This window comes from Nymphaea colorata, chromosome 1, assembly GCF_008831285.2.
Source record: "Nymphaea colorata isolate Beijing-Zhang1983 chromosome 1, ASM883128v2, whole genome shotgun sequence".
Taxonomy (NCBI): domain Eukaryota; kingdom Viridiplantae; phylum Streptophyta; class Magnoliopsida; order Nymphaeales; family Nymphaeaceae; genus Nymphaea; species Nymphaea colorata.
In genome coordinates, this window is record NC_045138.2 from 15775429 (window position 1) to 15789440 (window position 14012).

At 40.5% G+C, this 14012-nt stretch overlaps 3 protein-coding genes across 3 annotated transcripts; 1 reads left to right on the forward strand and 2 right to left on the reverse strand.

The window, feature by feature from the left end:
* Positions 1-2832: 2832 nt before the first annotated feature.
* On the forward strand, positions 2833-5606 carry LOC116265954 (alpha carbonic anhydrase 1, chloroplastic-like). Its single transcript, XM_031646974.2, has 6 exons — positions 2833-3117; positions 3348-3562; positions 4220-4326; positions 4682-4784; positions 5048-5230; positions 5341-5606. Exons 1-6 carry the CDS (start codon positions 2979-2981, stop codon positions 5473-5475), a joined length of 882 nt encoding a protein of 293 aa, XP_031502834.1. The 5' UTR covers positions 2833-2978; the 3' UTR covers positions 5476-5606.
* Positions 5607-5899: 293 nt separating this feature from the next.
* Positions 5900-7571, reverse strand: LOC116259654 (zingipain-2-like). Its single transcript, XM_031637554.2, has 2 exons — positions 7115-7571; positions 5900-6611 (listed from the first exon to the last, which is right to left on the reverse strand). Exons 1-2 carry the CDS (start codon positions 7569-7571, stop codon positions 6016-6018), a joined length of 1053 nt encoding a protein of 350 aa, XP_031493414.1. The 3' UTR covers positions 5900-6015.
* A 2867-nt stretch (positions 7572-10438) lies between these two features.
* LOC116258766 (40S ribosomal protein S25-2) lies at positions 10439-13196 on the reverse strand. The gene is made up of 4 exons (XM_031636185.2): positions 13063-13196; positions 12846-12920; positions 12613-12747; positions 10439-10726 (listed from the first exon to the last, which is right to left on the reverse strand). Exons 1-4 carry the CDS (start codon positions 13063-13065, stop codon positions 10613-10615), a joined length of 327 nt encoding a protein of 108 aa, XP_031492045.1. The 5' UTR covers positions 13066-13196; the 3' UTR covers positions 10439-10612.
* Positions 13197-14012: the final 816 nt, after the last annotated feature.

Sequence of the window (14012 nt, forward strand, 5' to 3'; positions counted from 1 at the left end):
CACTTGCTACGCGTGGACGCGCTTGCTTCGTAATGAGTGTCACTCGAAGCTCTACACGTGGCTCTTTCACAACAGTCCGACGTTTTTTTTCTAAATTTTGTTAAATGATTTAACCATGTCAATCAGCATGAAACGAAATTTTTAACGTTTCAAAATATAAAAATTTATTGGGTCATAAACGTTGCTCAGTTGGTTTTAAATTATATATATATGTATATATTAAACGGTGAATTTTAAAATTACCAACTGCCCAATTCATCTTAATAAAAAAAATAATGAGAAAAAGATATTAGGTTTTTTTATATATATTAAAAGATCATGAAAATTTTTTATACACTTTAAAGATGGGACTCAACTGCAAATCCTCCTCTCGCTTCCAATTAAAAAAACAAAGCACACCTTTTTAATCTTCGGCTTAAGGTTTGAAATCTTACAAGCTGATCAAGACCAGCTAAAGTCATCTACTGAGTTTGAGCTAAATTCGAGTCAGGATTTCCAAAGTTGGAGCCAATCTCTAAATGTTATTCGTGTCGGTCATTATAAAATGTTCTTAGAAAATTTATCTACAAACTAAATTTTTCATGGTTTTTTAATTTTAGAGATTTGGAACTTTGGAGTTTTTATGTACTCCCGGGATGTGGAATTTGCTATGTGAACAGATTTGTTCTTCACGTGTATCTTTAAATTTATCTCAACTCATGTGCACTTATGAGTGAATTTTCAACCTAAACTTTCACTTTAAATTGTGCTAATTAGACAATCTAGAGAACATCAAATCTCACCTCTAACTTCGCTTTTGAATTAGTATGGAATTTAATTAACATATGCTTGGTCTTCAAAGAGACAAGCAGTTTTAGTTACTTAAGATTGACCATAGACATGAACGAGTTAAGCTACACGAACAAATGAACTTCATTGAACATGTTTTATGATTTATTCAACTCCTTGTTGGTGTATGGAAGTTGATCCATACTAGACACTCATTATGTAAGGGCATATATGTTATTTTGTACAAATGCGAGTTTGCCATAATCCTTATGTTTTGAGGATGGCCGCCGCTTGAGAGTGTCTGTTCTGTGTGTTCATAGAAGAGAGAGAATACAAGAGATCTGTGCGACCGTGGACGTATGAGATTATTGCTCTGAACCACGTAAATCGTTGTCTTCTTCCTTGTTGCTTCTAACCCCCTCTTGAGAGTGTGAGAGGAGAGTTTATTCTCTGTTGTTCCTAACACTCCTATGGCTCATTTTAGCTTTAAATTCCACCATGCAGTAGTTTTCTCAAGGGGCATAAAGTAGATGAAAGGCACAGTGCAAGCCCTACCTTCGTGTTGTTGGGCACTATGTTCCTGGGCCATAAGGAGCGAGGTGTGGCACCAAGTTGATAATACAGTGTCTTGCCCGGATGTCAATACAAGCTAAAATCTTTGGGCCCAAGGAAATGGCTTTGGGGTCTTACGCCTCCAAGTGAACAATGGCTTTGGGGGACTAAAGATGTGTTTGATAGTTTCAGATCTTAAATCCAAGACGGCATTAAAAGGTGCATTTTGAAAGATCCTCATATCTCAGTAGTCATAGATTTTAGTTCCATGCTACCATGGAATAAGGTCGGATGGACAGAGTCCGACCTTAAGGCCTCGTTTGATGAACAAGAAAAATACCATGCAACATGGATTTTTTAAAAGTTTGTATGGTTTTGCATCAAACATAGGAAATTTTACCATGCGTTTTTCATTGAATTCAGAAAAAATTCTCCCTCAAAAAAGTCGGACCTCTTGAGGTCCGGCTTTCTTCCACGAAAAAATCTTCCTTTCGTATTGATAATTTCACCATGCAAAAAACTTCCTGTGCATCAAACGAAGCCTAAATCTATAAATTTGATCTCTTAAAAATTTCAAATGAGATCTAGGGTGAAACAAATATAGTGTTAGGTTTTTACTCTCTCTCTCTGTGTACAGGAGGGCTGACTGGTGAGTAAATCTGCCCACTATAGACACGTATCAGTTTGGAGCTTGGCTTGCTTTCCACATAACATAATGGAGTGAAGCCAAATGGAAGCGACAATGGATTGGATACAGATCAGATATCTGATGGAACCACATCGAATCACTTTGATATGGAAGTGGCTTTCGAATCTTAAAAGAAAAGCAAGATATGAAAAGCACCATCAGGTTGGATTCAGATTCAGATTTGGTTACACACAAGTATTCGATCTCAAAATGGATGTCACCCGTCCGAATTGCAGCTATCCCAATAACCAGATCTGGTGGAGAGTACATTCGATCCAAATCCGTTCTCAAAAATTCTGAAAGCCTGAGCCACAAATCATGGACCTTCAACATTTTGGCGATCAGAGAAGGAATCAAGAGCTTTTTGGTACACGACAGTCCCCACCCATTGCATAAAGGAAATAAAAGAGAAAGCCAGAAAGAAAAAAGGAGGCTGTTCCAGAATCTGTCTCCTACCTTTATACTTTCTCTGGCACTCTCTTAACCCGTGAAGGCTTGTCCTGAAGAGACGCCACTCTTTTTCATTTGAACATTCTTTTTCATTTGAACATGACATTAAATCAGATAGACCTGACTTTTTTTCACCTTTATCATATATATATATATATATATATAACTAAAGGGTTATTAATTATTATGGCTATTATTAGTTCATATTTTCTTCTTTGTTTTTTAAAATCCAACGGTCTTCAAAGGTGAATTATTTGTCATTTGTAAGTAATAAGTAGAAAAAATAAACAGCTTAACTTCAATGGAAGAGATCATCCTTACATCCAAAACACCAACTTTCTTAAATTGGCGAAAGAGTTGTTGAAAGAACTAGAAAGAGAAACGAGGAAGAAAAACAGTCGTCCAAGATCCACAGCCATTCATTGCTGGGCATCACCAGGATTATCGGAAGGATGGTTGGACAAAAAGTGGGTCGCCACAACAGGCACCATGCACCACGGAACGTATATAACCAAAAAACATGGCCTCTCCCCTTCCCAACCCAAGTTCTTCCATGCCAATCCCTCCCCGTGCCTTGATCTCGCCGGAAAAAATGTCAGCCACCCTTCTCGTCGCCGGATTCCTCCTCCTCCTCGCCGCCGCCACTGCCAACGCTCACGGTAAATCACCTATCCTTTATGAAACTTTTAGCTCATGATGGCATATGAAGTCCACCTCCGGCCTCTGTTTAATGAAATTGTTTTCCTTTTGTTCTCAAAAACAGAAGCACTTTTAAAGGTCTTTGAATTATATGACCATCGAATTATGAGTTGAATTGATATATTAAAGAGATGCACAACCATGTCCTTCTTGATCTTCTTTCTTCTACTACTGCTACATTTTGTTGCAGATGCACACGTCATATTCGGGTACACTGGTTCGAATGGGCCGGACAAATGGGGCAGCCTGAGGCCGGAGTTCGCGAAATGTTCCACCGGAAAGTTTCAGTCGCCGATCAACATCAACAGGAGCGAGGCAGTCGGAAACTCAGACTTGACCTCCTTGGTCAGGGACTACAGTCAAACGGCCAACGCTTCCTTGGTCGACCTTGGCTTCAACGTTGCGGTCCGTTCCTTTATCCTTAGGCTAGCCCTTCCAGAGTAAAACTTTTCTTCGGAATCAGGACAGTTTTGATTAAATAAAATTTTTATAAAAAAAAATTTACAAAGCTCAAATTTATTTTTCAAAGTTATTGCACCAAAGACAGCATATATGCTAATTATAGATACGTGTAGCCAAGTACTTGAATCGATATGTGGGTATAGTGACATGGATATATTGGTACAGTTGTATTTCAAAACTTATAATACTTTATCTTTTAAAATTTAATTTTTGCAATAGCTTTGATTTTTTTTCCTTCTTTTTTATTGTTCTTCTTAGAGTCCATATTTTTCTCTTATTTTTCGACAATTTTGAAAAATGGCATACCTTACTTACACTGCCATACATGATACATGTACTGTACCTCGTTTCCATCCTTTGATTTTATATTAATAAAATACAACACCTGAGCTTTCTCGTTGCGTGTGCACACAACAATCATATGCCAAAAAAACCATTTTTGAAATAATAGAAAAAAAAAAGTGTTCATTTGTGTCTTTTCACTTTTTTTATTTTTATTTTTAAAATTCTTTTTCCGTGGTTTGATATAAATGAACAGAAATGACATTTTTGTGCACCATATATAACAAGTATATAACGAGGTTTGATATAAATGCGTAGGTGAAATGGGAGGAAGATGCAGGAGTCTTGACCATTGATGACAAGAATTACACGCTCAAAAGCATGCACTGGCATACGCCCTCCGAGCATACTCTTGACGGTATGAGGTAAGCGGAAGCAGCTTATATGTTCGGACATCGAACATGTTTAGGATCCAAATGACTAAGATACCCCCTTTCAAAAAGGGAGATCCTCTTACAAGAAAGAAAAAAAAAAATTGGTTTTTCTTAGAGGACCAAAACATCTTTCACAGGGTCACGTCTCACAGGTCGAACATGCCATTGGGTGTTCAGATGACTAAGTTTGTAAAAAGGGGTCGAACATGTACCAGGGTGTTCGGGGCCGAACACCTAACACGCCCTCCATAAGAAGCCAAGAATTATGTGCAATGAATTTTTATGAATTATATTGATTTTTGCGTTTAAATATTGTAATCCACCATGAAAATTTGTGGGGCTGCAGGTTTCCGGTGGAGCTGCATCTTGTCCACGAGAGTGATGACGGAAGCATCTCGGTCGTGGCCATTCTTTACGCTTATGGGGATGCCGACCCCTTCCTCGAGCAGGTAATCTTATTCATATATATTAGGAACAAAAATGTAAGTGTTTCATGAATTTATTCTAAAACATTCACAAGATCTGAATATGCGCTTCGTTTAAATTCATTCAGGTCGAGGTCAAATTTATAAACGATAATTAGAACATCGATTCAGTTTGAATCTTCAGTTCGTTTCTGAACAGAATATGGTTTTTTTGCACAGGAATTTAAGTATGTTCATTAAATATATGCATTTGCGTGCATTCATCTCTTGTTATTATGAAACTGCAGTTTGTGGAGCCGTTCGGGAGAATGGCAAACGAGACGTGTTCGGAGGATGAGGATGTGGAGATACCGGTGGGGCAAGTGAAGACCCGGAGCATGAGCCGCGGTACCCGGAAGTATTACAGATACGTCGGCTCCCTCACTACCCCTCCCTGCACCGAGAATGTCATCTGGAATGTCCTAGGAAAGGTGAGCCCTAATTCCATGCAGAAAAATTATGCACCGGTCACAAATTTGTCGTACTGAATTTTTTGTCAAGTGTTTGATAGTATTTTAATGGCGGATACCTACACTTGCAGGTGAGGCAGCTCTCTAAAGACCAGGCGAAGATGATCAAGTCGCCATTGGGGATGGCATATAAGAACAATTCAAGGCCGCTGCAGCCACTCAATGGAAGGAAAGTGCAGCTCTACAATGAAGCGTTTGAATTCTGAGCCGACCCAGCCGTCTTCCCGATTCCCGGGAAATAAGGCACCCCTAGATCCACTCTTATGGATCATCATGTACTAATCAAACACTGATCATCATGTTACATTTTATGCAGCAATGCTATGTGCAAGTCTTCTATTTTCTTGTTAATGTATACACATGCCCAAGAACTAGTTCGTGAAATATAGAGACTTAGTAAATATAAAATCGTTGGTAGTTCTCAAGATAACATTATTTTTCCAAAGAATGCGACTTCTCTTTTAAATTTTAAATGTAACTTTAAATGTTTACCGTATGAGCCATCAATTAAGTTGATTGAGCACATATATATATATATAAAGATAAAATAAATTAAAGAGTGAAGATCCGAGGGAGGAAATGTTCATCAAACCAAAAATGCACTAAAGTTCAAGAACATCTTGTCTCCAAATGACGACCGGGACAAGTTATTGAGAAAAACTGCAACAAAACTAGTGTAGCCAAATTTGCAGGAAAAGGCAAACTCTGGAAGCGATGTTCCCTCACACCAGCGGCCCCTCCTTTCCCTAAGCAAAAGGGTAGGAAGCATCGATGGCGATGCCGCAGATGCCTCCTTTCTGGTTTACGTCGCGCTTCATCCTGATGTATCCATCTTCTCCCCACTCTGTCCCCCACGAATTCTTAACTATCCAGAACTTGGTGCCGTCGTCGTCGTCGTCGATGCCGTAGCCCACGACCGCAACTCCGTGGTCGAGTTCGGTGCCGCACTCGCCGGCGAAGATGCCGGAGGAGTAGAAGCGGAAGTCCAGGGACGAGGCCTCGATGCCCACGGAGACAGGCTGCTTGGCGACGGCGCGGAGCAGCGCCTTCTCGTCGTTGGCCGGCACGCGCTCATGTCCGGCTATGATGGAGGAGTTGCCGTTGGCCCTGACCCCTTTGTTGCACTTCTCGTCCACGCCGGCGTAAGGGTAGGCCTTCTCGGAGGCGAGGCCGTGGTGCTGGAGGGCGAAGTCGAAGGCGGTGGTCATCTCCCCGCCTCCGCAGCCGCGGTCGTTAACGTCGCAGTCCACGAGCTGCTGCTCGGAGAGGTCGACCAGCGTCCCCTCCTTGATCATGATGATCCCCTCAATGGCGGCCACCGCCGAGAACGCCCAGCAGGAACCTGTGCACATACTAAAAAAATCTTCATACTTTTTGTTTGCCTTTATTTTAAAATGTTATTCTATTTCTTATAAAGTTTCTTTTACATTTATGAAAGATCATACAATACAAATGCAACTCTGAACAACCCTTTAACAATCCACTTATATGATTGCATTTAATTTGAAAACTTCGCAAGTATCAGTCTTAGAACGAGTACTGTTTAATATTTTGAGAGATCTCTCCCAATTTTTGTCAGTAACATGCATGTAGCAATACTGCATACATATGATTCTATACCATTTATTTTTCTTTCCTTGATAGCTTCAACAGGGTTAAATATCTACAACCAAGATAGCGAACTCGTTACGTTTTTATAAGCATCAAGGCAAGTTGCTGACCATATTGTTCATGTCCGCTAGATAGTATTTAATGAGCATATATATGCAAACTATAATGTAATATGCATGACAAAATACATATATACATGCATATACTGAAGGAGAGAGAGAGAGAGAGACTCACCACAGTCACCTTGATCCTGAATGGGGGTGACAGCTCCCTTCTTCCTCCAATCAATACTCACTGGCACATTCTCGTCACCGGCATCCATGGTGGACGACACAGCCGGCCGCCGGGATGCCTTAGAACCCTGCTTGGAGGACCTAAACCCACATCGCGTGCGGCTGAACTCCTCTTCAGTCTGGTCTGCGAACTGGTTCGCAGTCAGCTTGTAGGACCGGTTCTGGCCATTAACAAAATCAACGTACTCCACATTCTTCTTGAAGACGGGGAAGCGCCGAGCTGCTTCCTTAGCATCCTCGTTGCGGCCATACTTGATCATCCACTGGTGGTACCTCTCGATCATGTCTTGATCATTATTCATTGCAGCATCTTCAATAGGCAAGCGAGAGGAAACCAGAGGAGCCCATAGAAGAACTGCTACAAAGAAGAGCACCATTGATTCAACTCTTGAATCCATTCCTACAACTATACAGCCAAGCTAGCTAGGACTCAGTTGTGCCCAGGAAGCCCCAAACTTTCAACCCTACTTATAGCCTTCTCTTGGTCTCGTTTATTCTTAAATGAATTCAAGATTTGATTAATGTAATTGAAGCTCAGAGCAATTCACTTTCTACACGTACGTTATTACTTGCCTTTTTGGACTATTAGCAATCAAGGCAATGGTTTGAATAATTCATCTTCCATTTGTTGGTCGTCTTTATCTGCAAGTAGGGTTTTCACTAGCCGAATGTAAAAAGTCATTAATGGAGGCCTTTGCAAATGCACTGTAACGGCTCTTCCATTGCGAGATTTACAAACCAGATAAAATGAGAAATGGAGCATTTTTTGGCACTGTCTACAGGCTCTATGCTTTAAAAGCTTGCGGACTAGCTGTTACATTCATGGTAAAGAGACAAGTGGAGTTTAAAATTGAAGTCATATAGGAGCACAGCTACTAATTGGCTGGCAGCCGAATCTCAAAATTTGAAAGGTTGATGTAATATAATTACTATGGTTTTTCCTCAATGGGCATGGATCTATATTATTCAAATGTTAAGGTTGACATTTAAGGAGTCGTTTGGCAGGAAGAATACTCTGTGAGTGTTTCATGCATCTATTCAAAGATTGAGGCAGATTCATGAAACACTAATTTATGAGACAACACTCAAAGAGTGCCCTTGCAACCGAAGAACCCCTAAACTTGTGATGCTAAAGTCAGGTCCTAGGCTAGAGTGTCAAGGTTTAGGACTGGGTCATGTCATGTGCAAGCTCAGTCCTCTTGTATCGTGCATGTTTTGTTTGACTTGGTCCTAGACCATTATGTTATTTCAAACGGAATAGACCACCCAGATGAACTCAGTGGAACAACAGATGCCAGTAATTTCTTTGAAGGTAGACGGTGAATGACGTTTTTGATTAGCAGATGCAACTGAAAAACAGTTTCACATCAAGGAAATGGATCTTCGTGAAGCTCGTTTATGCAGTTCAGCTTCACGCAGACTAGGGGTGTGGGTGGCCGGAGCCTACTTGAAATTTTGAGCAGTTAAGGTACAGATCCACCCCGCTGTAATTCTCCAGTAATCGTCCCCACGCTACTAGTCTTCTGCGTCACCTCAGCTTGCTACCAAAGAAGAGAAGAAAGAAGATGAAGGTGGGTAAGCATCTTGTTTGGGTCAAATTAACCATCGCCGTAGTCGACCACTTCGGTGATTTCTCCTTTGTAGAAATAGAACAGAACTGCTGCTTAGGACTATTCCACTTTGCCTCATTTTCTTAGTTCAACTGTTTGTTCTCTAATATTTCTTTTCTCCTTCGTAGAAATAGAACTGAACTGCTGCTTAGGTTATTCCACTTTGAGTCAATTTCGTAGTTCTATTTGTTCTCGAATATTTCTTGTCCTTCAAACATGGCGTGGATTGGCACAACAGAAAAATTCCTCCCACCATGGTTATAAGGTGCGGGAAAATTCCTGGAGCTTCAACGGAGTAAACCTAAGCCTGGGCATCCGGTCCGGGCCTTGAAAAATGGTTTAAGGGGCTTTTCTTATTGGGCTCCTGCCTGGACCGGGCATTAACGGGTCGGACTCGGGTTTAAATACATGTTGTCGGGGCCCAAAAAACCCGGTTACTTAATTTTTTTTTTTTTTAATTATGTTAGGGTTTCTTCAACGTCCATTCTTTCTCTCCCGTTCGAGACTTCGACCATCGTTCATTCAGCTCTGCAACTGCCGGAGCCTCCTCCGCCTTCGGTTCTCCAAGTCCCTGTCGCCCGTCGCCCATCGAGGCTAGAAAGATTCTGCATAGTATCCTCAATCCACTGCCCTCTGACCGTCCCCACCACCCTTCTATGTGTGAAGGTGAGAGAGGGAGAGGGATTGATTCAAGCGGAAGCCGCGCTGCCACCTCAAACAACCTCCATTCTGTTCGGAGAAGTTGCCGCCGTCGTCGTCTGCTTGAAGCTTGTATCCGGGCAATTGAAAGGGAGGGGGAAGGGAAAAGAGGGAAGGCGCAGAGCAACGAAAGGAGGGAGGCACACCCTTCCCTGCCTCTCCTTCCCTTGGGCATTGGATCTGTTCATCACCGTTCCGCTGTTGTGATACTTCTTCTCCCTTCATTCTCCTCCGTTTCTCTTCAGCTTTAACGGGCTTGCATTTGAACATTTTTTCTCTTCAGCTTTAACGGGCTTGCATTTTAACATTTTTTTGGGGCTAGGCCGGCCCGATGCCCAGCCCTAAGTAAACCTAAGTTTTACCATGTCAAATGAGCAAAGTCCACACCGACAGTCATTTAACCGCAATGTAAATGAAAATGATTCTGTTTGTGCCGCTCCCAATTAGCTAAAAGATGAAATTTGCACTTTTATATCGTCGCAACTGGCGTCTAAAGAGGGGAGAGGGGGGTTTATTTCATGTCATGAGAAAATGGCACTTTCGGAAAGATAAAATGACATCTAGATAGTACTTATTTAAAACTGAATCATTTTTCAAGACAGCACGGTTGAAAACTTGGAAGAGATTCCCTGGAGAAAATGCGGGAGTAAACACCACCCAAATTGAGTTCGGAACTGGGGAACTTTAGTTCAGCTCAGATAACTCAATTAGAGGCTTGAGTTCAGCTTGACCAATATGTTTGAACCCTACCTTCAGTTAAGTCAGGTTCAACCCTAATATAAGGGAAGAAAGGAAAAACAATGCTCATGAACTGATCGCGCTAGCGCGAGATAGTAGCACGATTTAGGCCACATTAAAGGAAAATCATAGACCATTTGGTTCACAATTCATATCCAAGGCCGAGAAGCTTCCAAAAGTTAAAACGCATGAGATGAGGAAAACAGGGACCAATAAGGTAGCAATAACAGCACATGAAAGAGTTCCTTTTCAATTCAAATTGCCTAATGTCTAGAAACAAAGAAAATTACGGTCACTGTTCACCAAAAACTTGAATGAAAAACAAAAGACGCAAAAACTCCTCAAAAAAAATAAGTGAAGCCAACTAGGAGAGGACCATTTGCTGGGATACATCAAGTATTGGTTGCTCGTGTGTAAATCTGCTGGCTGGAGTGAGCAGAGATCATCCTGATGGAGCCCCGAGCCATTAAATCTTTGATTGCCCTCCTAGCAAGAGATCCATTAATCTGCAGATGCAGAACAGGAAAAAGATCAAAACAAAAGACGCCTGAAGGGCTAAATTAGAAGATGACGGATTTTAAAAAACTCAAAAATCAAATCTCCATATCCTACACCTCCCATAATTCTTTCCATCGTTTCGTTTTTCTTTTTTTTAATATAAAGTTCTCACTCTAACTTAATTTCTCCCTAGATCACCCACCTTTCTAGCACCAACAACATTCCATTTCCACAATCGTTGGCTCCCAGACTAAACTCAGTAAAGTTAACCACTTGCAATTTCTTATCAACTCTTTTTCCTCAACAGTGTTTTTGACGTACCATAATAAGAACATAAAAATTCAAATTTGAATATCAATACCCAGTTTCTACCCCAGTCAGCCCAGCTACAAACAATAGCAAGGTGAAGGCAAGAGATGATGCCAAGATTGCATGGGACAATATGCAAGCAGGAGTAATAGTACAACACTCAAAAATCGAAACATCCAACTCATGGTCAAGGAGCACATGAACAAGGGAAAAAATCAAGAAAAGAAAAGAATGACAAGGGGATGAATCACATCAAACAAGTGCCATGACATAACAAGATCCACCCACCCGTCCCGAATGAAACTCTGAGGAACATCATAGGGAGTCAAACATGAAAAGGTTGAAAGGACAACCTGAACCACAGCTTCCTTACAAATGAAGCCAGTGAAGCACTGAGATGGAGCAGCCGAAAAATAATTAATATGAAGGTTGTAGGTGTAAGCGGAACCATAAGATCACAAGGTTTTTTTCATTCGAGCCAAGGACGTCACATAAAGTCATCTAGTTGTTCTCAAATAGGGAATCACAGTAAGAGACCTCAGAATCTGGTCGCTCCATCTTGAGAAACAAATTTTCGGTTCCCTCGCAGTCATTAAGCTAACAAAAATCTTAATTCTAGATAAGGAGCCCAATAAGGATCACTACATCTTCCTAAATCCTCCAATTCTCACATCTCAACCACAGCCACCTTGAAACCTCAAAAAGAAATAACCTAAAAAATTAGTGAAAGATTTTCTTATGCCCAATGGACAAAAAATAACTGATTTAATCAATATCAGACATGTCTAAACTCAGTAGAGGAATATATATTTAAGAAAACACACCATCTCAAAAGTATGTACACCTGATGCATTTAAGACTATATGTTCCACAAACACCTGATGCATTTAAGGCTATATGTTACACAAACTGCCAAGCCAATTTGTCAAAAAAAATAGAATAAAGAAAATCAACTAAAGGACATAAAACTGCCGATCGAGTACCTATATCAAAAGATAATAGAAAGTATAGTCATCCCATCGACTAAAAGATCCTGGATGAATGTGACCGTATAAACAAACCAAAACCAACAAGTTCAGAGAAACATCTAATGCTCTGGTACCGTGAAAGGAAAAGAGCACTAGACAGAAAATAGAGATTGCGATGGAAACACGAAGAAGAAGGCACAGGCTGAAAAAAGGTTCTCGTTCAATTATTTCAGAGACAATACGCACATTTATACAATGCTGTAGAAACACCTAGAAGAATCAAGGAGAAATTTGGGAAATCTTATTTTTGCCCTTTACAATTAAAAATGGAATAAACAATATTAATGTAGCTTTGCTTCCGATATTTCTGAATGAACATGAGACGCAGCAGCATAAGTCGGCTATAGCCTCAATTATTCTCATGTTGAGATATGCTCAGTAGCAGAGATCATAACAACCAGATGTCAGCAGACTTGGAAACGGTTTGGAGTTCCACTACTATTATAACAAACATAGCAAAAGGCCAAATGCTTATGCATTCATTCATCCAAAACCTGAATTATCGAGATAGACAGTGTGAGGAAGAAAAATGAGCAAGAAGATGAAGAATAATATACCCTCAATCTGTCAGACAAGATAGATGGAGTGATGAGCTTGTACTTGGGCACCTCAGTTAGAAGCTTATCATAGCTCCCCTGATCGAAAAGCACCATGTTGTTCACCTTTTCCTTTTGCTTGCCCTTGCTCCACTTCTGCACGACCCAAAAAACCCTAACGCTTAGAAACCCCACCAAAATCGTAGAAAATCCAAAGAGAAAGTAGAGAAGCGAGAGAGGAAGGGCAAACTAACCTTCTTCTTCTGCTTGCCGCCGCCGGACTTGGCAGGCTTCGAAGCGGGCGGAGGAGCCTTGTCCTTCTTCGGTGCCTGCAGAAACACAAAGAACAAAACAGACCACGAAACGATTGAGAGATCGTTACAGCCACTGCATCAGTCAAAGCGTCGGAGATCCACGAAAATGAAAGCAAATCTGCAGTTAAGGTAAATACTATAAGAAATCTTTGCTCACCATTGTCTTCTTCGAAGGATCCGAACACGAAGGTCTCTGCCTCTGGCTCGCTAGAGCTCCCCGCGGCCGCTCTCTAGGGTTTTGGAGGTAGACGTAAGGGAAGCAAAAATTTGCCCTAGCGGCTTTATATAGACAATTTTTCTCATTGCACCCTCGCGCTTTCCTGGTTTTGTGATACCCGCCAAAAGAAAACGAAATTTGTGGAAACGGGTTTCATTAGTGGAAATGGAGCTGTGGTATTTGATCCGGCCAACTTTAGAAGTAGACATTGATTGAAAAACATAATCGTCCCCAAATTCCAATTTAAATCAATAAATAATCAATTTAATGACAATTAGATATCCAATTTTTCAGTCCAATTTAGCTTCAAACCTGAACAAATATTCAACGACTTAAGGTACATTATGACAACTTGCAAGATACACAAGATCAATAGTTGTATTGCTACTAAGTAGTATTGCAATATTCATTCTTTTAATCTTACTTCATTGATCATGTAGGTATCAGATCATCCTTCTAATTTTCCAGATCTTGGTAATTTCCAATTCCTTTATCTTGTGAAAACTGAACTACTTCATGGCATTTAATGCTGCTAGAAGATCATTTACGAGAAAAACTTTCGAGCCAATAAGTTAGCGACTTTAAAATTTGGAGCAACACATGAATTCCTGGACCCAAATCATCTTTTTATACGATTATAGATGCTTTTGTATACAGTTATACTTATTTAAAACATGTGGGCGGAGATATTTTTTTTATCATGCTTATGAACAAGTGCTTAGCAACTTCTTCCATGTTTATGACTAAATCCCCTTTAGACATACAATAAATAAGTGAACATATTGATCTAATCCTAATCCAATCACGAATATCCCTAACTTTGCTTACAAGACAAGTTCCATTGCAAGAATTCAAATCGAATCATCCTATTGCACCATCATTTAATTTTT